General features: G+C 38.1%; 1 protein-coding gene across 1 annotated transcript in view; it reads right to left on the bottom strand.

Annotated features, from left to right (window-relative positions):
* The window catches only part of gareml (GRB2 associated, regulator of MAPK1-like), a 238860-nt gene that overhangs the window by 74815 nt on the left and 136779 nt on the right, over positions 1-27266 (bottom strand). Inside the window, exon 3 of the mRNA XM_028799163.2 lies at positions 10747-10877. Within this exon, the coding sequence (XP_028654996.1) occupies positions 10747-10877 (131 nt within the window). The remainder of the gene's footprint in view (positions 1-10746; positions 10878-27266) is intronic.

The raw sequence follows: 27266 nt of genomic DNA, 5'->3' as shown, positions 1-27266 counted from the left end.
TGCTGTTTAAATCCCTAAAGTGATAAATTAATCTAACAGTAACCATTGAAGAAGAGCATGGATTTGAAATGTTCCAAATAGAATCATATGTCCAGACTGCATTGTACTTTAAACCAGGGGTTCCAGTTTTTAAGCTTTGGTGAACTTGTTATTTTGCACCATCATTTTTAGAACAGGTTTAGAAACTGGCAGACTTAGGCAGAATTTCAGACAATGGTGACAAATTTCAACAATTATTAATAATAAAATACACAGATACAACTTTTAATTATAGTATTATAAATATTAATCACAGCAGAAATCTTTTCTTTCAGACAGAGTTGTCAATGTTTAGTAACCTTCATCTTTCCTTTAAACATAAATACAGGAATAGGCTGAACTTAGAAGCAGAACTGTGCTTGAAGTTATCAAAACTGAAACCCAACACAAACAATAATGACCCCGTAAAACATAAACACACTCAACCTTCACAATTGACTTTGAATTGTTTTTCTCCTTTTTTTATGTTGTAGTTATATGTAACCTGATTTATTTTTCTGCAAAATTTGTATTCCTTATCAAACCATGCTACTGTTCTTATATACCAAAGAAAAACTAAAAGACATACACAACCACACAAACTCTCTGTAACAACGTGATAAAGTTATGCAATATTAGGGGCAGGGGTGGGAGTTAAGAAATCTCAATTTTAGTTGTGCCTAGTTCAGTACATAAGCAATTTAAGTTTGAAAAAAAATGGGGATACTTCAAAATAGTTCAGTTCCTGGAGGTGGTTAAAAAAGGCCATACACCCCTGGTCTACAGACAACACATAACACTTTCTCACATATATGTCAATAGTCGGCTGAAGTTAACCATTTGCTTTGATTAATAGCTCTTTGATTAATAGCTCTTGTGACAGTTTTACGGGTCCCCGTAACCCCTTGAACCCTCAGACCAGATGTCAGACACCAGATAAAAGTCCAAAATGAATATTTATTATAATAATAAAGTGCACAAAGCACCACCATTCCACTATACTCAATAATAATCAAATAAACAGTCCTCCAATCTCCCAGACGTTTAGCCATCCTGCCTCCCAACTCAGCTCGTCCGTCTGGGATTTCCCAGAGTCCTTTATAGTCCGTGACCCAGAAGTGTTTCTGTCCCTCAGTCCATGTGACTTTCTATCACTTCCGGGTCAGGTAAAAACTTCTTTTCTTCATCAGCCCGGAAGCACTTTATTTCTTTCAACCATGTGACTAGGATTTACTTCCGGGCTGTATGGAAAATAAACTTGTCTGTGTCTCCCTGCAGCGTCCCCTGGTGGCCCCAACGTTATCCAGCAGGGCTATGTATTAAAACTCCATAGTCCATGATGCCCTGCTGGAATTCGGGGCATCTCCACGTTGCAAGGAGGGCTCCATCTAGTGGCCTGGGGGTATTGGCTGGGATGAATGGCCGGCCATATCCCACACTCTATTATGCTATTATTCAAAATCATGCAGTGCAACTATTAGCAATATCCAAGATCCAAGATAATGCTCCATTCTGCAGAAATGGCTTCCTATTAGTTGGGGTACATTTTGGGGCACATTGAGATAAGGTTTGAAAACCTCTGAGCTAAGCTATTCCATAAGCAGTGGCTGAGAAAGATGACATTTTTGATGCTTGCTTTTGATTTAGAACACTCCCAGATGGTTCAAAGGACAAAATTGTCAATACCTGTAAACTTAGTACAGGCAAATGTAAATATAACAGAAGTACAACGTCCTTCCTCTTAGGAGCAAAACATGTATGATGCTGCTGTTAAAAACTTTATACATTAGGCAGCAAAATCTGTGGTTGATTACAGTCCAACTGGACTTACATCCACAAATAAAACTAAGCATTAATCACCGTTCTTTATCGCAAAATAGATTGCATCAGACTTCACACCTCTAAATATAGTTGAAGAAACCCGATATTTTTACATATTACCTTTACGTTGGACAATTGTGTCATGTACCAAGGATTTATAGCAGCTTACAGCGGTTTGAACACCAAAGAAGTTGGACAGCAGTGGCATCCACAGGGTACTGCTAGAGATTGCTGAACCACGTTGGTTAAACATGCAAAATCACAATTAAAATTTTGAATTGTTTGACACTGTGGCAGTCCAGGGTGGCTCCATGCTCACTGGTGCTCACAGGAGCTTCTCAAGCCCATACCTGTCAATTGTTATGAACTGAGATAAGCCAGGCAAATGAGGACACACACATTCAGCAAAGGGGTTAGTGCAATAGTATCAAGTGCTTTTATTAAAACCAAACAGTCTCCAAACAGTGCAGTGCAAAAATGATCTTCAATAAATAAACAATCCATTAAAATCTAAAGTGTCCTGTGGAGGTTAAAATCAATGAATATATCCATAAAAACAAGGTTAAAACACACAGCAGGAAAAGATCTAAAAATTCAAAATCCCAGATCCATCCTTCTCTAATCTTGACGTCTCCTGTGTAGTGCACGCTGCTGTCTCCTGATCCTGTCGTTTCCGTTGTTCTTTCCTTTAAACTCTGTCTCTATATGCTCTCTTTTTTTTCCTTTCCCCCTTCTCTGCCGTGCAGGCTCCCTTAATACAGGCTGACTGGGTTCAGGAGTATTGCTCTGCCTACTACCAGGTGTGAATGAGGCACCTGACTGACATGCTCACATTTGCATACAAATGTGCGATCAGTGAAGTACCCCAATCAACCACGGAATGGCACATGCTCCTGTTTGGAGCCTGCACGTTCTGGGACTCAATTACTTATTTAAAAATCACACTTTGCCACAGATCTTGTATCACAGACATGCCTAATAATAATATTGACATGTTATCATGGTAGTTTTAGGTACCTGGGTTCAAATCACAGCTTGGTCACTGAAGATGTACATTTGAAAGGCATGTTCTCCCTATACCTGCGTGGGGATTTTCTCTGTGGATACTTTAGTTTTCCTCCCATATCCCAAATATGTACATGTAACATTGGCTAATGTCTCTAAGCTGGCCAGTTATGATTTGTTACTGTGTGTATTCGTGGACAGTATGATGAACTGCTGGCCAGAACATGGCTGTCTTGCACCTGCTGCTGCTGTAATAAACTTTGGATCCTCACTACCCCTAAACTAAATTGATTTTGTAAATGAAAGAATAATAGTAACTCTGCATGGATAGCAGATAAAATGAAAAAAAAAACAAGACGTGTTAACACCTTTAATAAGAGGTGTCTTTAAAGAGATTTAAAACTGGAAATTAAATGGTCTTTTCTAATAAAAGAGTTCATTCCAGACATGAAGAGATATCACATTTAGTTGTTAGTAAACAGAGTAAAGAGATCTCTTATGAAGGACCTTATGCTGCATGCTACTAATAGGGTGGATACTGTGCAAGTTTAATTAATACATCATTTCTAAAAACTAATACAGAATAAAGTAAAGCAGCAAGATTACAACATTAGAACAATCTAGACGACAATAGCCCAACAAAGCTCGCCGCTCCTATCCACTTAATTCTTCTAAAAAAAAACATCAAGTCTACTTTAAAACATCCCTAAAGTGATACTGTCTACCACAATAAGTGTCTATGGTTCTCTGTGTGAAGAAAAACTTGTTTGTTCAAAATTTACCCTTAACAAGGGTGACCCTGTGAACTCATTTTAAAATAACATCCACTGTACTAATTCCCTTCATAATTGAAAACATTTCAGTCACGTCTCCTCTCAATCTTCTCTTGGTTAAACCAAAAAGGCTCAGCTCTTTTCATCTTTCTTCATAATTCATCCCCTGTAGCCCTGGAATCAGCCTAGTTGCTCTTCTCTGGTCTTTTTCCAGCACTCCTATGCAGTCTGGACACCAAAACTGTGCACAGTACTCCAGGTAAAGTCTAAACAGTGAATTATAAAGCATGAGAATAACCTCCTTGGACTTGTACTCCACACATTGTTCTATATAACCTAACATTCTGTTAGCCTTCTTAATGGCTTCTGAACACTGCCTCTGTCTGGAATTTGATAGTGATGAATCCACTGTGACTCCTAAAAATTTCTAATAAGGTGTACTTTTGATTTTCAGACCTCCCACTGTTTAATCAAACCCAACATTTTTACTTTCCACGTGTAATACTTTATTTACATTTACTGACATTAAATTTCATCTGCCACAAATCTACTCAAGCCTGTATGCTGTCCAAATACCACAGTAATGATTCAACAGATTCCTAATTATCTGCCAATCCACCTATCTTGGTATCATCTGCAAACTTGACCAGCTTGTTACTTATATTCCTATCCAAATTATTTATATATATTAAAAATAGCAGCAGCTCTAGGACTGACCCCTGTGGAAAACCACTCTTCACATCAGTCAATTCTGATGAGGTTCCTTGCACCATCACCTTCTGCTTCCTGTGTCTGAGCCAATTCTGCACCCATCTACGTCACCCTGAATTCCTACTTCTTTTAGTTTAATGATAAACGTCTCATGTGGCACCTTGTCAAATGCTTTCTGAAAGTCAAGATAAATAATATCATGTGATCCACTTTGATCATACCCTTCTGTTGCTTCTTCATAGAATTCCAGCATGTTAGTAAAACATGACCTCCCTCTTCTGAACTCATGCTGACTATTCAGTAAAAATTCAGGGTAATATGGATTCTTGTTCTGGTTTAAGTCAAATGTTGCTGTTGTATCCTGCTCAAGGTGAAATCAATGCAGGGCATGGATGCTTAACCAGCAGTTACAGCACAGTAATCAAAACAACATTAAATAAAGGCCTGAGCTGCTATTCTACTTTAACAGATTGAAACAAAAAAAACTTCTTTTTACCATGACCCTGAGACAATGGATGCACCATTGCATTGTATAATGTAAGATTTAAACTCCTGTCAACTATTACTTCAAGGTAGTAGTTGATGATATAAAAAGATGGTATAAAAGTATAGTAGTTGAGGGTCATGCTTAGAACCAAGGACATAACTTTTAGGTCACACACACTGTAGGAGATGAACTGTGTTTTAGTGAGTTATCAGTTCAATCCACATCACTGACTCAATGTGTGGCCCTACTTAATCAGTATGTGGTATAAATGTGGAAATAAGAAAATAAGTTCTTGTTCTGTACTTATAAAGCACATTGGGTTGATGTTTATTGTAAAAAGGAAAAATAAATCCATAATATACATTATGGGTGTGTCTATTTAAAAAAAAAACTGTGAAGAAAAACTCAAAAAGAGTGCTTTGCACATGCTACACTTTATTGGGGGAATCACCTCTGACCATCAGTATGTGCTGTTCATAACTGAAGACCGAGTAAGTAGACACCTGAGGAAGCTACATACAGGACCACTTGGAGTCAGTCCTCAAGTTCTTAACACTAGAATTACCAGAGCCTACAAAAAAAACTCGTACATCTGGTCCACCTTAAATCGCTTCTTAAAACCCTTCTCACCTCTCCGCCAGCGTCTTTTGTCATCTAAATGTACTGATAAAGACAAGCTGCCAGCAGCCGGCTATTCCGTCCCCCCAACGACTTAGAACGTAAACGAGCTTTTCCCAGCTTATGCCTTGATTGATTATCTGGGAGTGAAGTGGAGTTTTAGAGTAGAAATAATAGATTGTTATTTGCAACACACGCATTTCATATGTGTTGCATTTCTACAGTAATCTGTGTAAACACATTGTTAAAACAGAAACGGTTTACAATATTCTAGTAGCAAATGACAAAATGTAGGCATAAACTATATAATGTATGAAGCCTGAAGTCCAAATATCAAAGAAACACTTTCACAAAAGGTACAAAAAAAAAAGCCACCGCCAAAAAAAGCCGCCTTAGTGTGCAACTTTAACACACATTAGCTATCACTGCTTCCGTGGCGCAACAGTATCAGTTGCTGACTGGATTTCCAAAGGTCGTGAGTTCGATCCTGCACAACTCCATTTTGAGAAGTGTTCTTATTTTCACTATTTTAGAATAAAAAGATACATTTGATTTCAGTCTGTAACAGCCAGTGTAATTTATGATATTTGTAAAGGTTAGCTTTATTTTTTTTTTAAATTCACTTTTCATTGTCTCAGTCGCGTTCAGGATACTTCCCTACCGCCCCCCACCTGACACTGCTGTTTTCACATAAAGACGCTCTATAGTTCTGCAGTGTATCACGATACATACGACCGCACGTTTTTTTCCCCCAGTATTGCCAGTCCCCACGTGTTGCTGTATGCTGTTTCTTTTGTACTCCCGGACATGCAGAGGAAAGCCTAGTAAAGAGCAGTAACTTCAGCGCTATATGCAATCATCAGACACTCCCCATCTGATACTGCTGTTTTCACATAAAGACGCGCTAAAGCTCTGCAGTGTACTGAAGTGTCTGCATGCACTTTTCGTGGCATTATACGTGTATTTTTTGAGCATGCCCATGTAGCTCAAACACAGGAACATATGTTGATGTAAAAGTATAACAAAACAGGTGCACTTTTATTCAAGACTATAACCGAAGAAAAAAGAAAGCAAGTTACAGTAGGCAGTTGATATGACAGCTTGCGTGGTGCAATGCTAAGAACTGCTGATTTCCATTCTGTGCTATATAACTGTTAACATTTGAATCTGATGATTGCATATAGCGCTGTCTTATTCAGTGTGCGCAAGAACATGCAGGTGGCCAGTTGCTGCGTGCTACAACGCACATTTTAAAAAAAGAAAGAGACAAATATATGTGACGTTTTGAAGAAATCATTTTATGACGCGAATAGTACCAATCAGAAAACATCTTCGAAGTAATGCAATATTATTTGAAAACGAACAGCGTCAGATCGGGTGTGAAGTTATACTGGCGCTGTTTGAGTCAGATCAGAAGCTGAATAAGCAGAAAAAGCTCCTGTTCTGACTCTAAGTAAAAAAGCATGAATTAATCAACAGAAATAACCGCGATTGACATTTTAAAGATAACGATTTACAGTGCATACCAATTTATAAATTCAATGTCAGTTTGAGGAAAAAAAAAAACACTTTCTTCAAAGCTGGGAATCGAACTCACGTCTCTGTAGCACGACAGGGCTGTTGTGCCCCAAGTCAGCAAACCGTAGCATTAAGCTACGGAAGCTATTGTAGCATCCTTGAACTTTTTGTGAAAATGTTTATTTGATGTTTGGACTTCAGCCTTCACAGATTCTATAGTTTATGCCTACATTTTGTAACATTTATTACTAAAATATGAAAAAGTTTCTGTTTTAGCAATGTGTTTACACAGATTACTGTAGAAACGGAACACGCATGAAATGCATGTACAGTGATCCCTCGCTATATCGCGCTTCTCCTTTTGCGGCTTCACTCTATCGCGGATTTTATATGTAAGCATATTTAAATATATATCGCGGATTTTTTGCTGGTTCGCGGATTTCTGAGGACAATGGGTCTTTTAATTTCTGGTACATGCTTCCTCAGTTGGTTTGCCCAGTTGATTTCATACAAGGGACGCTATTGGCAGATGGCTGAGAAGCTACCCAACTTACTTTTCTCTTTCTCTCTCTTGCGCTTTCTCTGATCCTGACATAGGGGGTGTGAGCAGGGGGGCTGTTCGCACACCTAGACGATACGGACGCTCGTCTAAAAATGCTGAAAGATTATCTTCACGTTGCTACCTTCTGTGCAGCTGCTTAGTGAAGCGACATGCTGCACGGTGCTTCGCATACTTAAAAGCTCGAAGGGCACGTATTGATTTTTGCATGTTTGTTTTTCTGTCTCTCTCTATCTCTCTCTCTCTCTCCCTGCTCCTGACGGAGGGGGTGTGAGCTGCCGCCTTCAACAGCTTTGTGCCGCGGTGCTTCGCATACTTAAAAGCCAAACAGCCTTATTGATTTGTTTGCTTTGTCTGTCTTTATGACAGTCTCTGCTCCTGACGCACACTCCTTTGAAGAGGAAGATATGTTTGCATTCTTTTAATTGTGAGACAGAACTGTCATCTCTGTCTTGTCATGGAGCACAGTTTAAACTTTTGAAAAAGAGACATATGTTTGTTTGCAGTGTTTGAATAACGTTCAGGTCTCTCTACAACCTCCTGTGTTTCTGCACAAATCTGTGACCCAAGCATGACAATATAAAAATAACCATATAAACATATGGTTTCTACTTCACGGATTTTCTTATTTCGCGGGTGGCTCTGGAACGCAACCCCCGCGATGGAGGAGGGATTACTGTATTCCAAATAGCGATCTATTATTTTCATTCTAAAACTCCAGCAGTTCAGTCACTCCCAGATAATCAAACAAGGCATGAGCTGGGAAAACTTAGTGAACGTTCTGCGACGGTGGGGGATGGAATAGCCGGCTGCTCGCTGCTCCTCTTAATCGGCACATTTAGAAGACAAAAGAGAGGTGAGAACGGTTTTAAGGTGGGCCGGATCTACGAGTTTTTTCGTAGACTCTGGTAATTCTAGTGTTAAGGCCTGTGCTGTCCAGTTTTGTGGTCCCTAAGGCTCCAGAAATTGTGCTAATGTGGAAGACATCCTGCATTGCTCCTGCAATCTATACCTAATGACAACAGACCTTAGCACTTATGTCTCACATCATGAAGACCTTTGAGAGGCTGGTCCTGGACTATACAAGTTTTCTTGTGGTAGATCTCTACCCACTGCAGTTTTCCAATTGGGAAAAAAATAGAGATAAGGATGCATTTGTTTATCTGCTCCACTGGGTCTTTTCTCACTTGGACAAAGCTGCTAGCACTGTGAAGATTGTTTTTTAAATTTCTCCAGTGCCTTCAATACCATCCATCCATACCTGGTAAGGGATAAGCTCAGAGATACACAGGTGGATGAGCATATGGCATCCTAGATAATGGACTATCTGTTGGGCAGGCAACAGTTTGTGAGACTCAACGATTGTGTCCCTGATGTGGACGTGAGCCACACTGGAGTATGACAAGGAACAGCCCCGTCTCCTTTTCCCTTCACTCTGTACACCTCCAACTATAAATATAACACCAGGTCACGTTGCTTACAGAAATTCTCAGATGATTCTGCACTCATGGGGTGTATTAATAAGGAGATGAGATAGAGTATTAGAGTCAGGTGGAGAACTTTGTTTCTTGGTGCAAAGAGAATTGTCTACAACTAAACATCAGCAAAACCAAGGAAATGGTTAATGACTTTAGCCCCATCAAACAGCCTCTGGGTCTGGTCACTACACAAGGAGTGGATGTAGAGGTGGTATATTAGCTGGATTGGCAGGGTGCATTGGTCTCGTAACAGAGGAACTAGGGCAGAGCAGACTCTTATTTCTTAAAGAGGCTGTGTTCTTTTAATGTGGGAAGTGACATCTTTCACATCTTCTAAAACTCTGTGATTACCAGTGCAATTTTCTTCACTGTGGTGTTCTGGACCAGTAACATCACTTCACGTGAGGCCCACTTAATCTACAATTTAATAAAATGGCATTCTCAGTATTGAGACGCATTCTGGACCTCTTGGAGGTGGTTCTAAAGGATTAAAACGACACTGAATGTCATTATGAACAATGCTGCACATCCTCTCTCTGACATATTAACTCAAGGAACATTCAGCCAACAAATTATTCAACAGAAGTGTGTCAATAAACACTACTGGGGCTCCATTTAACCAACAGCAATACATCTGTATAATGCCTCACTGTGACAGCCAAGTCAGAACTTTTCTTTCTCTTTAATTTCCTTTCTTTTTAGTCATTTTGGTGTGTGTTCAGACCATAGTGTGTGTGTTTCTATCTATCTATCTATCTATCTATCTATCTATCTATCTATCTATCTATCTATCTATCTATCTATCTATCTATCTATCTATCTATCTATCTATCTATCTATCTATCTATCTATCTATCTATCTATCTATCTATCTATCTATCTATCTATCATACTTAACATTCAGAGCATTAAAATAAAAGGACAAATTATGTTGACAGACAAGTAGGAGAGTATAAACAAAAAACAAATGTGACCCTGAGGGAACCACAGATAAAAAACTCTTAAGCTGAAACTTGAAATTAAAATTCTTTAACCAGGACAGAAGAGTTAACTTGACAAATACCATCCTGTCCATTATTCAGATGTCCAGTTACATGATGGTAAAACATTAAATGTACCAATTTATACATTTAAATAGAAGTCATGTTTTTAATCTAAGTAAATCAGTTTCTGTGCCATGCCTTAAGCTTTGTCAAACAGGCTGCAAAAAATATGAACCACATGTATTATGTAAATGTTAGGCTGGTAAATTTATAAATGCAGTTAAACTTTTAAACATTTGATGGTAATATTTCAAAACAGGTACAAAAATAACATAAAATTCACACACTCACTTAATCTAATTCAGGCCTGGGGTTGGCGCCTTTCCTAATAGCATCAGGTGCAAAGCAGGAACAAGCCCTGGACAGGGCAACTGTACACCACAGGATTCATACAGGAGAACATGATGCAACAGCAATAAAAAAACTTCAATAACTTAGATATTTTGTATTTGTTCAGAGTCATTTGTGAAAAGTAGGGGACCCCTTAATCAAAAAATATAACACAAAAATCTGTAAAGTTATTGTAAACATGTAAGTTGTGGTATTTACATATTCCTTCAAACACTGTAACACATTGTGGAATAATATGGTTATTTTGTTAACTCACTAACATTAGATTAACCCAGTTAAAGTTTTTTTTTATGTTAAATTGAAACCTCTGAAATTATAAGGAGAATCAATGATTAAAACAGAGAATACACTTAAAATTACCAACCTTCACACTAAATGTGATGGCTTCCATTACAAAAACTCTGTCCGGAAATACACTGGCTACTTCCTCAACACTCCCAAAGTATTGGACAGGCTCCCTCACATCTCGATCTTGGTCTAGCAGCTTGAACTTTCCTGTAAGACAGACAGAGAGGAAAAGATCAGGAACAAATGTGTTAATGGTTAACACACCATAAAAAATAAAATCAACCACAATAGTTAATCATTTTAAAGAACGGTACTTATACGTAATATTCTAATGATCCACCAATTTATGATTAATGTTTCAGTAAAAACACATAAAATAATGGCCAACCATTAGATAAAAATTGCTCTGAAGAAACAAGCTTTGTAAAGAGAAGAATACATTTTAACTCGCTTACTTCAAACATTCACCCCTTACCTACACTCTTAAAAGTAAAGATGCCAGAGTGGCTCTTCAGAGCAATGACATAGAGGAACCATTTTTGGTTCCCAAAAGAACCATTCAAATGAAGGTTCCAGAAAGAACCTTTATTTATTTTGATCCGTAACAGGCTCCATACAGTAAATAGCCATGAATAGGGAGTAACAGATTTGTGAAATACCAATATGTCATGATTTTAAAGGGACTCTTGCTGTATACAATAACACTACAACAATTACAGGGAGTTCGTTCTTGAGCAGAAGAGACTGTGTGGGGATCGAATCCAGGTATTTAAATTCCTAAAAGGCATTGATAAAGTAGATTTAACAACATTCTTTTAACTTAAGGGTGAATCACATACTCGACGACCTTAGTGGAAATTAAGGGGAAGGGCATTTAAAAATGAAGCCAGGAAGCGCTTCTTTACGCAGAGTTGTGGACTCTGAAAAAAACTACTGAGACATGCAGTTGAAGCAGAAACCTTGACAACTTTTAAGAAGAATCTGGATGATAGACAGCTTAGCTATTAGCTGAACAAACAGACTTGGTGGACTGAATGGTTTCTACTCGTTTGTCAAATATCTTATGTTCTTTTGTTCTTATGTTAGTGTACTGCTATGTCGAATACCAAACATTAAAGATTTCAGGCGTTTTCATTGTGAATAGAAAGTTTTTCAACGAACTAAGAAAGAAATTCATATGCAGAAAACCCTTCCCAAAATGAATTGGTGCTTGGTCAAGTAATAGCTATACAAGAAGCCACATAACCCAGTAAAGAACTATAAAATCCAATTAAAGAACCAGTATTTTTAAAAGTGTACAGTAGTACCGGTATTTGAAATACTTTGCATATTTAACATAATTACAGTATACAAAAGGGTTGTAACTATATGTCATTCTACATCTGATCATTTTTTGATGCTGGGAACATTTTTCTTTTTAAAATATATTTTCTTTATAAAATATATTCATTCATACTCTATTAACTTTTTATGGTGCTTCAAAAACTTCTTAAGACATGGACAGCATTTTTAAATCATCTTAAGGGCATAGGCCACGACTTTTTCCACCTCATGGAAATTTCCTTCCTTTCAATCTTTGAAATTCTTCTGAAACCCAAATATTATTGTCCTGACATTTGTCTCTCTTCTATATGTTTTTCTCAACACTTCAAGTCTCTCGATTATTCTTTTGAAGATTTACATAAAATACAAGCATCCTTGTGGCACAAATGAAAAAATTTCACTCATGGCCACCATCACAAAATAGAGATTAGAATATTGGGTATACAAACTCAAGGACTAAACAGAAACTGGTCCTGCTACTGGTGTACAGTCACAAGGCTATCTATCTATCTATCTATCTATCCATCCATCCATTTTCCAACCCGCTGAATCCGAACACAGGGTCACGGGGGTCTGCTGGAGCCAATCCCAGCCAACACAGAGCACAAGGCAGGAACCAATCCCGGGCAGGGTGCCAACCCACTACAGGACACACACAAACACACCCACACACCAAGCACACACTAGGGCCAATTTAGAATTGCCAATCCACCTAACCTGCATGTCTTTGGACTGTGGGAGGAAACCGGAGCGCCCGGAGGAAACCCACGCAGACACGGGGAGAAAATGCAAACTCCACGCAGGGAGGACCCGGGAAGCGAACCCAGGTCCCCAGGTCTCCCAACTGCGAGGCAGCAGCACTACACACTGCGCCACCGTGCTGCCCTCTATCTATCTATCTATCTATCTATCTATCTATCTATAGTATAGTTAGTTTGAAGACCTCAATCAGTCCTTCTAATAAATGTTTTATTTTCTGAAGAAAGAGGCAAATGTCCTATACCCATTCTCATAAATTAAAGAACTATGCATATAAAACACAGAATACAAAGTAATATCACTAAGTACAACATTATTTTTCTTAAACCACTCAGTAAAATTCAGGGTAATATGACTAGACTATGTCAAAACACATAGACATGCACACAATCACACCTATTTACGGGTGTGAGTATCGTTACTTTTTTGTTTGTATCCTCTAATGTACACCACCTCACTAGGCCCAACTATCCAGTTCCATGTTTTCTTGTATCAGTGCTATGCCAATGACACTCAGCTGAACCTGTTGTTTCTGTCCAGAGGTCCACAAGGTCTGAGCTAGAATCTCGGTATGTCTTAATAATATCTCAACTTGGATGAAGGAATAGTATCTTCAGCTCAATCTATCAAAGACTTAGTCCCGTTTTATCCCAATCATTCTGTCTGTTCAACAGTCTGTTTTCTTAAACCTGATCTTGTTATAATAACACCTACCAAGTTAAACAGTAACATTAGGGAGATGCTTGATGACCACCTGGATTTCATTGACCACACTGTAAGTGTCTCTCCTTCATACCAGAGTATGCAGCACAACTTCAGGTGCAGGTATTGGTCTCATGTCTTGACTGATGAAACTCTTTACTGGTATGAATGAGTGCATGTGCTGCCAAGACAAATGCAGTGATACATCTTCTCCTCAACTATATGACATGGGTGCATGCATTTCCTCTTTTCAGGTCACTAAACTCCCTCCTGGTAGCTGAAGGAATTAAGTTGAAATCCTTGATGCTTGCCTACACAGTAGCCAATGAATAAGCACCTATGTATACAGAGGAACTCTGGAGGCCTTACACACCTTCTTGCCCACTACTTGCCCACTCATACCTTCTTGTCCACATCTGCTAATGAGTGGTGATACCACTTTTATGAGGCATGAAAGCTCATACCAGACCCATTTTATGATTAGCTCCAAGCTGCTGGGATAAGATGACATCCTTCATCCACGTCACAGACTCTGTCAGTGTGTTTAAGAAACATTTAAAGTCTCTATTGCTCTGTGAATATATTTCTGATTGATCATAGTTATGATGCAAGGTTCTATTTACCTAAGAAGAAGTAACTGATCTTGTGTTGTTCTGTCTGGTTTAGAGCTATTTACTTGTGATGGCCAATTTTGGAAACTTGTCTGGTAAAACAAAGTGTTCTCAGACTGATGATTTCTAGATTAACTTGACCTCTTTTGCAAGTCACTTTGAATAAAATGTAAACGCAAATGTAATGATATCAACAGACAATATATCTTTATTTCATATGGTGTGTAGTCTGTCAACAAAAGTATTTATACATCAAGCTAATTCAGAGCCGTCATATAACCTAACTCACATATCTTTTCCATATATTAAGAAATGCAAACAGTCAGAGGGATTCCTTACCTAAAAGGCAAAATCTAAGCAGATGCTGCCATGGACTGGGACTGGACATTGTATCATTCTCTCCAATTATGACTATATGCATATAATTTGAAAAGTGCTTAAGCTCTCAAGTAGTTCATTTTGACATTTGAATGCAAGTAAAAACAAATAAAAAAAATTATCAGAAACTCACTTTTTTAAGGATGGAAATTAGGTAAAGATAAAGGCATTTCTTGGTTGTTATGAACTACAATAGGATGGAAGATGCATTTAAACTCTCCATGAGCTTCATTGCCTTTAACGAGAGATCTTGTGCCCCATAAGTCATTCAACAAGCGACCCCATTAAAGATGCACGTCCCACTCTCTGAATTCCTTTAATTCTTATAGTTGCTCCTTCAAGCATTAAAAGCTGTTTAAGTTGAAGAGGCTTTTGTTATGCATGTGGTTTGTGGTGTCTTGAAATGTTCAGTGACATTTTCAGTACAAACGTGTTTGATTAATGTAATTTGCACTTATTAGTATTCCTGATGCTGTTTATTGTATTGTGAGCACAGTTATCATTACGGCCCCCATACTGTTCCCTCTGTGTGCATTTTAGCTTAGATTTTTTTGTCTTCTTTTTTTTCTCTAGTGAAGCAGAAGGCAGTTTATAATTAATTAGATGGTGAGTGTAACTAAGCAAAAATCCTACCTGTTTAAACTAAAACTCTTCTTGGATTTCTGTAAGAAAGTATTGAGACCTTTGTGGTTAAGGCAAGTTTTCAGGTTATTTATATGTATATTAAGAATTAAAAATGTGCCAAAAACCTCTTTGAAAATTGCTCAGTTAGGCATTTAAAGTATACCCCACTGGAGTACAAAAAAAAACACACACATGAATAGGCAGAATTAAACTATTAAATATACATTAGAATACAATCAAGAATAACTGTTAGAGAAAACAAAGCTTTACTGGTCACATTAATTAAGAGACATTAATGTCAGAGAATCAAATGATTTTGTAATGACACTGAATACACATATGTATCAAACATTATTACCAACTCTCAAAAAGTGAGAAGAAAATATATAATATGACACATTTCAGCATCACTTGATCTTTGGGCAGTTCAACAAGGTCATTGGCAGACAAGCTGATTGTATGTGACAAAACTGTGCAGTGAAGAGATTCACAAGATGGAAGGACAGTGCAGCTCCATTTCAGGAGATGCTTTATGGCAAGGCCAGAGGCACAGAATCCTTGTAAATAACGTTTTGAAAACATGCATCTGCAATGATAAACTGTTTTAAATAAAGACTGTGTCTACACTTTGGATTTCCTATTACTAACAATTCTTGAAACAAATTACCTAGGCAGAGTAGTATATTACACGATGGAGTAAAACTGGTAGCCACTGAGGTATTTGAAATCCAATGAAAACATACGCTAAAAAAGTTTAACGCCTTGAGCTCAGGAAAGGTGCTATATAAATAAGTTATTATTATTATTATTAAGTTAATGAAGTATATCAGTGTAATTTACATCATGTACACACCTTACATTGGCTGTTGAAGATGGTGAAAGAAAAAAACAAGAAGATATGATTAAGTACTTGAGAGGAAAATCTGCTCTATGGTGGCAGGGTGCATTATTAATAGATTTCATGAATGAAATGACTGCTTCACTTGGAACACTGCATTTAAATTTATTATTATTAATTATTGCATGTTTGCCTGTTATTTGTAAAGCTGATGTCTTATGATGTAAGGTCATAAAGTATTTAATTTCTTAACATCCATCCATCCATCATCCAACCCACTACATCCAAACTACAGGGTCACAGGGGTCTGCTGGAGCCAATCCCAGCCAACACAGGGAGCAAGGCAGGAAACAAACCCTGGGCAGAGCACCAGCCTACACACACACCCCAAGCACACAGTAGGGACAATTTAGGATCGCCAATTCACCTAACCAGCATGTCTTTGGACTGTGGGAGGAAACCAGAGTACCCGGAGGAAACCCACACAGACACGGGGAGAACAAGCAAACTCCACACAGGGAGGACCCGGGAAGCAAACCCAGGTCTCCTTACTGCAAGGCAGCAGCGCTACCACTGCGCCACCGTGCCGCCCTAATTTCTTAACATCTATTTTTCATTACAACTACAGTGCAAGCAGTAATTTGCTTAGGGCTACCCATTTGGAACCGGAAATCTTGCTATTTAAAGTGGAAAGCCTCATTCACTATACTGCACTGCACATTTGAACAGTGGACAGGTCAGAAATTCATAAGTCATAAGTCCTGGCTTACATCATGCCACATGTAACACAACTTACTTATATTATACTCTTCACTGAGATATAATACTTGTATCTATACTATACAAAATAATATTTTAATTCTTTATGTTAATATAAGTATACACTCTCATTTTACCAATAATACACACTGCAGCAGTAATGTGTTCTATAGGGGGTCTTTTATGCAATCCACCAAAGACAAAGAAAGGATGCTGAAAGTAAAAAAATGGAAGGTGGGCTGGTTATTATAAAGGAAAGTTAACTGAACAGGAAGTATACCAGAAAGAAAACTTATTGTATGCACAATGGGCCTCCCTAAATACAAGGTGCCTCTCCCTATCAATTACATAGATAGATAGATAGATAGATAGATAGATAGATAGATAGATAGATAGATAGATAGATAGATAGATAGATAGATAGATAGATAGATAGATAGATAGATAGATAGATAGATAGATAGATTTGGGATGTGTTGCAGGACTGAAGTGCAGGAATGGATGTATATTAACAAATTAAGTTAAGTTGACAAGACAAAACATGAAATATCTTGGGTTCATTCTGTCTGCAATGAAATAAAAGTCAAAGTAAATTTAAGAATCACTGATTTTTTCTTTTTTTCTTGCATTTTCCATACCGTCCCAACTTTTTCTGACTTGGGGTTGTAGATAAATAGCATTAATCAAATCCATGATTGCAGGGCAGTACCCACCACTAGAAGGGGTCATGCCAGCCCATCATAGTACACAGCAGTACAATACAATACAGATTTCATATTTATTCAGTTTACAATTTGAGCCAAACCTCAGATGCACTCTGCATTATTACTTGCACATATGCCATCTCCATCATAGGAGCTGGTAACATTACAATCAGTAGCTGCATTTAGATTTCGGTGCCACTGAAACACCACCTCTACCTTTAGTAAACATTTTCTGCTTATTTGACAGCATTCGATAGTTCAGTAATATCAATGTAACATATTTAGGAATAGCAGGTTGGTGCAATGCTTACTGCTGCTCACTTACAGATCTAACATCTTGATGTGATCTACACTATTAAATCCCGTTTATAATTCTGTGTTTTACTCTACTAAATAAACTATTTCTTGTTCCTCTGCACCTCCAAAAAGCTGACAAGTCCTTTTTATTCTGACAATGAATTTGGATTCATGCCTGCTGTTACAGGTCCAGCTGTCCTAAGCTTAGTTTTACAGTCGTGAACAATCTCCATATCTAAATAGTCAACCTTATTAACTAGTACCTTGCCATTTCAGCTGAGAATGATTATTAAGTAAAGTGTCATGTATTGGGATCATGACTCATGTTACGTACATTGCTAAAGTTAAGCAGAGCTGCTGCTGCTGCTATGCTTTTAGTAGTTTCAGCTGTAGCAATGCTCATCATAAAAATCTTCACCCTTTGCAATGAAGCTTTTGTATTGTTTTATGATTTTCATGTTCTTTAACCTTGATGCTGCTCTTTATTTGTTTTATTATTCTGTTGACCTTAATCTATAACTTGCACATGTTTAAGCCTTCAGTGTTTACAAAGATGCTGAGATCTGAAACTTGGCAGAAAATTAAAAAGTGAATTAGGTTGCCTAATGTATAAGGGTCGTCAAAAATGCAACATATTTTATTCTTCAGTCAGAGTTAATGGGAAATGTTTCCAATTTAATCTGTGGTTAATTTTAATGCAATGTCTCATAACAATCTTTTTCCTATCATATGAGCAGTTGGCACTTAAAGTGGCATCATGCAATCAAATGCATTTTAAACAACAGGCCACCACTTTGTTTCTTTTGCTGAAGAAGGAATCAGTAACAAATATTCACAGGCAGTTAAAATGTATTTATGGAGATACGGCTGTTAGTCTTGTTCCCACAGATTTGCATCTTTTTGCAGGCTTCAAAAGATAATATCTGTGGTCAATAGTTTAGGTAATGAAGAAGTGGCTATAAATGGTACAAGAAGGAAATACACGCTTTAGTCTCTCATTGGTGTGGACTGCTGAAGATGATGGGAACTATGGTTGTACAGGGACATATTAAAATAAGCATATTCTCCCAATAGCATTGTTGCTGCTAAACATTTATTTTGCCTTGTAAGGTAAAGGACTACTTCTTTATGTTGAAACATAATTAATACAATTAATTACAGGTGTAATTCCTCATCCACTACTGGTATTTTCTTCACATTTCACAGATGCTTGTGATATTTTTCTTTTCAAAAATTGGTTCAGGGCCTGTTGTCCTTCTGTGAAGTATATGCATCAGACAGTTTAAAAGGATGGATTACAATTTGTTTATATCATAGGTGGCTTTCATTTTGGAAGCTTTCTCGCTAGTAATTAATTTCCACTCATTCAAGTACAGGAATAACATTTTGGGAATTTCTCATTCATTTCATCAATGCAAAAAGCAAAATTGAACGCTTCCATTAGCATATGTACTTCAAAACCATTGTCAGATTTTCATTTGAATGAATTTTACCCTTTAACTTCTTTTTGTTTACTCATCCTCTTATAACACATTCTAATAACTGTTTGTACTTGTAACCATTTTAATCAAGTTTTAAGGTACACATCTAGAGTATTTTAAAAAGCTGAATAAAAGAAAGACACTATGCATTTTCTCCTTAAAAAGTCTCAAACAACCATTAAATTAAATTTTGTCAAACTGTCAAATCAATTATTTTCTGCCAAATCCTGACAGAAAAAAATGAGGCTAGCAGTCTGAACCTGGAATAATGGACCCTGGAAAAATACATCACAATACTGACAAAAAGGATAATTCATTTTAAGGGAAGCTTCCTTTTACAAGTGTCGTTACTTACCTTTGAAAAACATTTTACTAGAAAACTCTAATGTACAGCAAAAAATTTACAAATCAAGGTTTGTCACATATAAATTATACATATAATATAATATGCAGTGACAGGCTTAGTTGCTCATCTCCAATGATCGTGTGTTAAGACGAATATAAAGGGACAGTAACAATACATAACTTTAACAATTTAAAAATCATTAATAGAATTATAACTATGTTTTTAAAAATCATAATAATAATAACAAATCAGAAATGGCAGCTTTAGACTCACAAGCAGATGGAGAAGAAAATTGTTGAGAAGTTGCTTGAGACCGTAACACATCCTCTGGACAAGAGGCATGCAAAAGATCAAGCTAAATAAAGACATCTCGTCAAAGATTGAGCTCTCCAACCAGGCAAATGAGAGACGGTGTAGAGAAGAACACCTTACCCTCACCAAGATTAATACGCTCATGTAAGCTGCAGCACCTGTGGTCACAGGAGAGCATAACGACAAACCCGTCAAGTGACAGACTAGCAAGGTACCTGCCTGGAAGCAAAGTATCCAGCGACAGGTGGATCATCTGAGAGGGCAATTCTCCATTCTACTTGAGTTGGCAAAGTGAGTAGCCACCAAAAAGATCCATTGCCTTTCAGCCAACATCTTTAAGAAATGGTGTGTGGGACTGGAGGACTGGACAAGCTTGTGGAACTCATTCAGGACATCAGGCTTAAGATCGCCACACATGCCCAGTGTTTGCATTGTTTTGAAAAGTGAGGTAACCATTACCACCAGATCAAGCTTTTTGCAGATAACACCAAGCTCCTATATCAAGGGCTAAAAAAGGAGCAAACTATAGTTCACGAGCTAGCAGATAAGGACAAACGGAATGAATTGTGGAGAGGCATCCTGTCAGATGAGAATGAAAACAACAAGAACACGCTATGGATTTGATATGAGACCTCTAAGTACAACAGCACACCCGAACAGCAGTGGTGCCAGTTCTCAGTCAGTGAAGTTGCTGACACAAGCAACAGGACCAGCAACTGGAAGGCGATTGTTCCAGACAAGCTCCAGAAATTCTGGCTTAAGAAGTTTACCACTGTCCTGAGCTAACCCATTAGAGCACTGAACGAAGTGGTCCATGAGCCTCGTCTGATGCCTGACTAGAAGACCAAGGACATTATGATTTTACTCTTTAAGGGTAAAAGCAGCAAGGACCCAAAGAACTACCACCCAATCTTGTGTCTGCTGACACTGTACAAAGTGTTCACAGAGGTTATTGTGGACAGGCTCTATGATCAACTGCTCAGCAACAGTATGCTCCCAGAGGAGGAGAACCAGCTCATCATCAACTAATGGTGATTAGAGATGCCAAGAGCAGGAAGAAGAAGCTGAGTATGGCATATACAGACTACACGAAAGCCTTTGATAGTCTGCCACACAGCTGAATCCTGCAGAGCCTGAAGCTCTACCAAGGCAGTCCACTCATCACCCGGTTCTTGGAGAACTTGGGGAACCAGGATGAATCCCTACAGCAGTGGTTTCATCCAGTGGACAAAATACACATCAAGCGAGGAATTTTCCAAGGTGACTCCCTGCCTCCCCTGCTTTTTAGCACTGTCATGATACTGCTCAGTGGCATTTTCAACAAAGAACAAGTGGAGTACAAAATCGAGAAAGGCCAACGAATCAGCCACTTGCTGTACATGGAAGCCCTGAAGCTCTACACACAAAGTAATGCCAAAATATACAAGGAACTGGTTATGTGTGGATGGAGTTCTGCCTTGACAAGTTCATCAAAGAGACTATTCACAGAGGCAAGCTTGAAGCAGCTCCGGATGTAGTAATGAACAACAAGGAGACCATCAAGAACCTTGAATCATTTGAGCGTACACATACCTTGCTATTGACGAGAATGATGACATCAAGCACAAGCTGATGAAGTCCAAGATCACCAAGGAGTACTATTGTGAAAGTGAGACAGAGTTCAGTTCATAGAATAAGAACTTAGCAATAAACAGTGTGGCTGTAGCAGTCGTCTTATGCATCTTTGTGGTCATCTTTAGAACTAAAGAACATGAACGGAAAGACTAGAAAACTCGTCAAGATGCACTGTCTTTTACATTCAAAAGCAGACGTAGAGAATCTCTACATCTCACAACGCCAAGGAGGCCAATGACTTTTAGAGCTTGAGACACCGAGGAGGTTGTGATTGCCGATCTGGGCGAGTACCTTGAGCAAACCAATGGGTAGCTACTGTAACTACTGCTCAAACACCACCAAGCACTGCACAAGTGCAAGTGAAGAGAGGCCATGAGATAAGAAAAAGGTATGGGTTACCCTAGGCCACTAGCACTAGCAGTGAGAAAACCAAGTAGGTACTCAAGTCCAAGATCATGGAGACCAGGATGCAATAGTACAAGGAGAGAAGCCAGTTCTTCAATAACCTGGATGGGCCAATTGTCAACAAGGACCTGACACATGCATGGCTTTGAGGAAACTGAAAATCTCATCACAGCCGCTCAAGATCAGGCCTTCAACACTCCACCAGAAGTATATCATACGTACATCAGTCAACAGCAAATGCTGTCTGTGTGATGAAGCTGAGAAAACAATCAGCCACATAGTGTCTGGATGCTGTGTACTCTCCCCGAAGGAATATCTTAAGTGTCACAACAAAGTCAGCATGTACCTGCACTGGGCATTATGTGAACAGCTGGGTGTTCCAATGACAGACAAGTGGTACAAGCATATACCAGATGCAGTCATCAACACTAGAGACTGTGTCACCATGTGGGACAAGACTATTCTCATTGTGTGGACATTGTGTTCCATGACAAGAACAAGTCATTTGTCTTCATCAATGCGACCATCCCAGATGACAACAACATCCTGAGCAAGGAGGCAGAGAAGACCTAGAGATCAAAGTCAGTTGCATGTGGAACACAAGAACAAGAGTGGCTCCAGTAGTCATAGGCGCACTGGGAACCATCAAGACCAGGTTCCAAGAGCAGCTAGACAAACTCCCATGTAGAGTCAGCATGAAAGAGATCCAGAAGATCACACTCCTCAGATTCTCTGACAATTCTTCAGCTGAACAACAAGCAGCAGTAGTGTTTACATGACCAGAGCACAAAAAAGAAGCAGTTGTTGGGATGGCTGGTGTCAAGGATGATTTCCTTGACCTGGTTTGACATCTCTTAGTGTAGTTCTCCTAGAGGTTAGTGAGTGCACACACTGTGATGCGTTCAGCTTACAGCAACACTCTCTGTTAAGCTGTGCAGTCCTGCTGTTCCAAACCAGGTGGTGATACTTTCGATGGTGGATAGAATTTGTTTAGTATTTGGGAGGACAGCCTGAAATCTCTGAGGTACCTGAGGTGGTACAGACATTGTTGTATGTTCTTCGCCAAGGTGTCAGTGTGCTTGGACCAGGTCAGATCCTCCATGAAGTATCTGAAACTATCAACCCTTTCTACATTAGCGCTGTTAATATTAAGGGGCTGGTAGTACCTCTTCTGTTTCCTCCCAAAGCCCACAATCAGCTTCTTTGTTGACATTCAGTAGAAGATTGTTGGCCTGACACCAGTGTGACAGACTCTTCACCTCATTCAGGTAAGCCTCCTCATTGTTGTTACAGGAGATGCTGTATCAGGTCAACCACAGCAAACTTGATAATGATGTCAGAGTCATGTACAGTTGTGCATTCATACATGTAGAGGGAGTACAGCAGTAGACTCAGGACACAGCCCGGTTTGATTTTTAACTTACAGGTTCTCTAAAATTTGGAATTACTTTTTCAAACACATTAAGAGCTTTTACCTGAAAATGGTATGTATGTACTTGTAATATCACTTACTTTTTATATATTGTTTTGTTTTCTACATTTTAGTATTCAAAACCAACAACAAAAAAATGTCATATATGTGAGACGACGCATGGTATTAAAACCAACAAAATGGATGCACTAGTAGCTAGTGTATGTATCGCATTTTGCTCTAGATGACGGCAAACAATTTGTTATTCTTACCTGATTAGGTCGAGAAGGCAAAAAAGAGCCAGACGGCTAATTTTCACTGTTTTCGCAGCTATTTCTGGCACTGCTGCACCAAGAGATGTGTGGGTCCATGACTATTGTCACAGCTGTAGCTCTCCTCCATTGTTGTTTTGCTGTGCTACTAGTGCTGGCTAATAATGGCAGGGCTCATACACATGAATTACATTCTGACCATTATCATTCATGTCACATGGCCATGAAATGGAAGTTTATCCTATCTAGGACTACATATGAAAGTGACTCAAATCTGATTTGAAAAACTCAGCCTAAAAACATCAGATTTTTGTCACATTAAGGCAAAAAATCGAATTTGAATCACTTTAGTCTGGTAATGTGAATGTAGTTTAGATGTTTAATTGGCTTGAAAGCTAAAGGTTCAACAGAAATAGCGAACAGCATTGGTGATAACAGGCATCTCTGTCTAGTACCACATTCCAAAGTGAAGCAATCAGAATTTGTATCATTTATATTACTGTATTAATTTCTATAACTGCGTTCTGAACTACCTTCTTATGTATTTGTTGAGCTACAATCTTATTAGCCTTTACTCTTTGTTCATAATGAGAACAATGTGACCTAAAAATCAGTTGCTTGGTTTCTGTGGTCAAAAAATTGATTTATTTCCCATTGAACAATTATTGCTAGGACCAGAAATAAAACAGCCAAAAGAATTATCAGGAGAACAGTTCACAAAAAGAAGCAAGTGCCAGTACTAAAAACAAAAAGCACTAGCAAACAAAACCAAAACATTGTCAACAATCGGAAGTTGACAAATCATTGCAGAATTTTCTCACTGCAACTAAAGATGCCTTTCCTATATATGGTTTTAAATTTTGCATGGCTTTAGAGTAATTTCACCTCTTGATTCTTTATCTTTAAAAATTGGCCCTGAGTTATTTCTATGGCAGAACAATGATAACATATTGGAAATGAAAACATTACTATAAGTTCTTTAACATCCCAAATGAATGTATATTCGTTAACAAAACTTCAGAGTCTCTGTTCTCGGCAATGCCACAAACCATAGCATGGGGGAAATACACAACTTCCCCTAACAACAGTAAACTGATGATATAATAATAATTATTAATTATCAGGAGGGCTTCTATTAAATCAGACATCGGATGTACTTTTTAACATCAAATACTATGACTAAAATGTGGGCCTTTATCTGGAAATAAATCATTGATTAACATTCAAATGATATATTTTCCTCTATTAAAAAGAAAAAAAATTAACAGCTGAAAAAATGAAACAGAGACAATTCTCAGAATTAGTATTGTTGCAAAAAATAATGATGTAATACATAAGAATGACAGAACAGCACCGAAAGGTGGTATTAATAAAAGTAATAAATATCTGCTTTAATACATTTCATCAATAGAAACTAAGATGCGTCCTCAATCCACCATGTTTCACTCATGTGTCGTTTCAGGAAGCCAGAGTGGCTCGCTGAATTGTAGCAAAAGCAATAGTAAAATAAGAGAAAAAAGGTTATATATGTTTTAATCTCCATTTGTAACATTATACCACATGTTCACACAATTCTTGCCATTTTCTCCTAATTATCTCTTTATATTTGTGTTTATAGTATACTTCATCTATTTTTAAATGCGTTTAAACAAAAATACAATATATTAAAAACCATAAAAGATATTATGGTGTTACATAACACTGTCAGATTTAACTTGTTATAATTTATTGCTGTGAGGAGCCAAAGTCAATTCTGGCCACATCAGGCACAAGGTGGACAGAATGTAAGTAACTGCTGGGCCAACTTACATACACACACACACACACACACACACACACACACACACACACGGGTAAATTTACAGTAGCATATCAACCTAACAGATATATGTTTAGGAAGTGTGAGACATTAGAGTACGTGGAAAAAAAACCCTCAGACACAGAAAGAACATATAAAATCCACACGGACAGTGATCAGGTGCTGGGCTCTGTTGCTGTGAGGCAGACCATATTTAAGATAAAGCTAAGCAGCAAATCATGCTGCTTCACAGATATTCCCAAAATAGCGGATTCGTTTCCTGCTTCCTTCATCTATATTCCCAAATGTAAAGCTCTAGCAGTACATTGAGGCATCTTAAATGTGAAGGCACTTAGGCTGGCTAACAAGTAGCACTAAATTTGTAGCAGCTCAATAACTAGGAATGAAATCTAGGAGAACAGTGTCGGCAACAAATATAATTTATGGGGAGATGCTTATAGTGTGACTTCCATTAGAGATGCTGTCTTGAGTATCAGTAAGCAAGGGCAAAACCGAGTATGTAAAAAAGATGAGTCAGAAGGAGATCAACTATGTTTGATTTCCCAGTAATCTCAAGACCAATAAAATATTTGTGGATGGGGATTCAAAATCTAAATTTTTCAACTGAAATATAAAATTAACAGTCAAAAAATTGTTTACATAATATGGTCCTATAACGGAGAGTGCATATAGCAGAAAAGATCATTGGGACGTGTCTGCCATCCATTAAATACATCTTTATAAAGCATTGCATCTGCAAAGCCCACAGCATTGTGAAGGACCATTCCCATTCCTCCCATGGACTCTTTGTCCAATTTCTATCTGGCAGAATATACCGTTGCATCTGAGCCAGTTCTGCAACTAATTCTACTCCTTGGGTGTCCGGACTATGAGCTCTGTGCTTCCCCCCACCCTCAGAACTGCTGCAAATAGATTATTTATATGTATCGCTGCACCTGTTACAACTGTTATCTTTAATTATTAGTTGTTGTATTATTTATTTATTATTATCTATTTCTAATCATTACTATGTATTCACTTATTATTTATTTATAGTATAGTATTGTTCTTTACCTGTTTTGCACTTGTTGTATGTTTATGTATATACTAGTCATTTAGCCCGTTACAATAATGGGCGCTAGAACAGTAGTGCATAAACATTAGTAGGAACAGTCTATATTAAATGGCAAGGGACTTTGACCTCATTCTTTTTGTTGGTCGTATTTTTCTTTCTTTCAGCCTTTCTTTTGTTGATGTTTACTTGCTGAGCTGACCGTTCTTCGTGGGCTGCCACCGTGTATTGTGTGTCTTTAATTTTCTGTGACAGTAATACTGTCTTGTACGTCCGCTGGCTTGTACGTCCGTAATATACCTTTAATTTTCTCTGGCGGTAATACAGGCGTGCGCGTCGGTAATATGCCTTTAATCTCCTCTGACAGTAATACTGGCTTGTATGTGGCTGTAATATGAGTCACTGTATTGTGTACCTTTAATTTCCTCTCACAGTAATACTGGTTTGTATTTCCGTAAAATGCCTGTAACTTTCTCTGACAGTAATATCGCGCATCGCACCACGCCCTGCGCATGTCCACTTCACCAGAAGACACACACACACGGACACCTGGACGCACACAGGGATTTTATTAAAGAGGATTGCACTGCAGTCCTAGGGAATGTTACTTTGTGCCACTATATTCTGAAATACTGAGTATGGATGGTATGACAATAAACCACTTGACTTGACTTGACTGTCAGGTTATAGATACCTAAATGAAGCATTGATAAAACTGGATCCTAAAAGTGGTACTTCAACACTACGTCCACACAGGACACTAAAAGTGGTATTTTAAATAGGTCAGAAGCTCCAAAAATTGCACAGTGAAGCTAACAGAACATTAGCCAAATATCATTGGACAGGGTAAGAGAGTCAGCTCTGAACCAGGAGAAAACAGAACCTTATTA

The sequence above is a fragment of the Erpetoichthys calabaricus genome, chromosome 3, assembly GCF_900747795.2.
Source record: "Erpetoichthys calabaricus chromosome 3, fErpCal1.3, whole genome shotgun sequence".
Lineage (NCBI taxonomy): Eukaryota > Metazoa > Chordata > Cladistia > Polypteriformes > Polypteridae > Erpetoichthys > Erpetoichthys calabaricus.
This window is presented reverse-complemented; position numbering and strand designations above follow the sequence as displayed.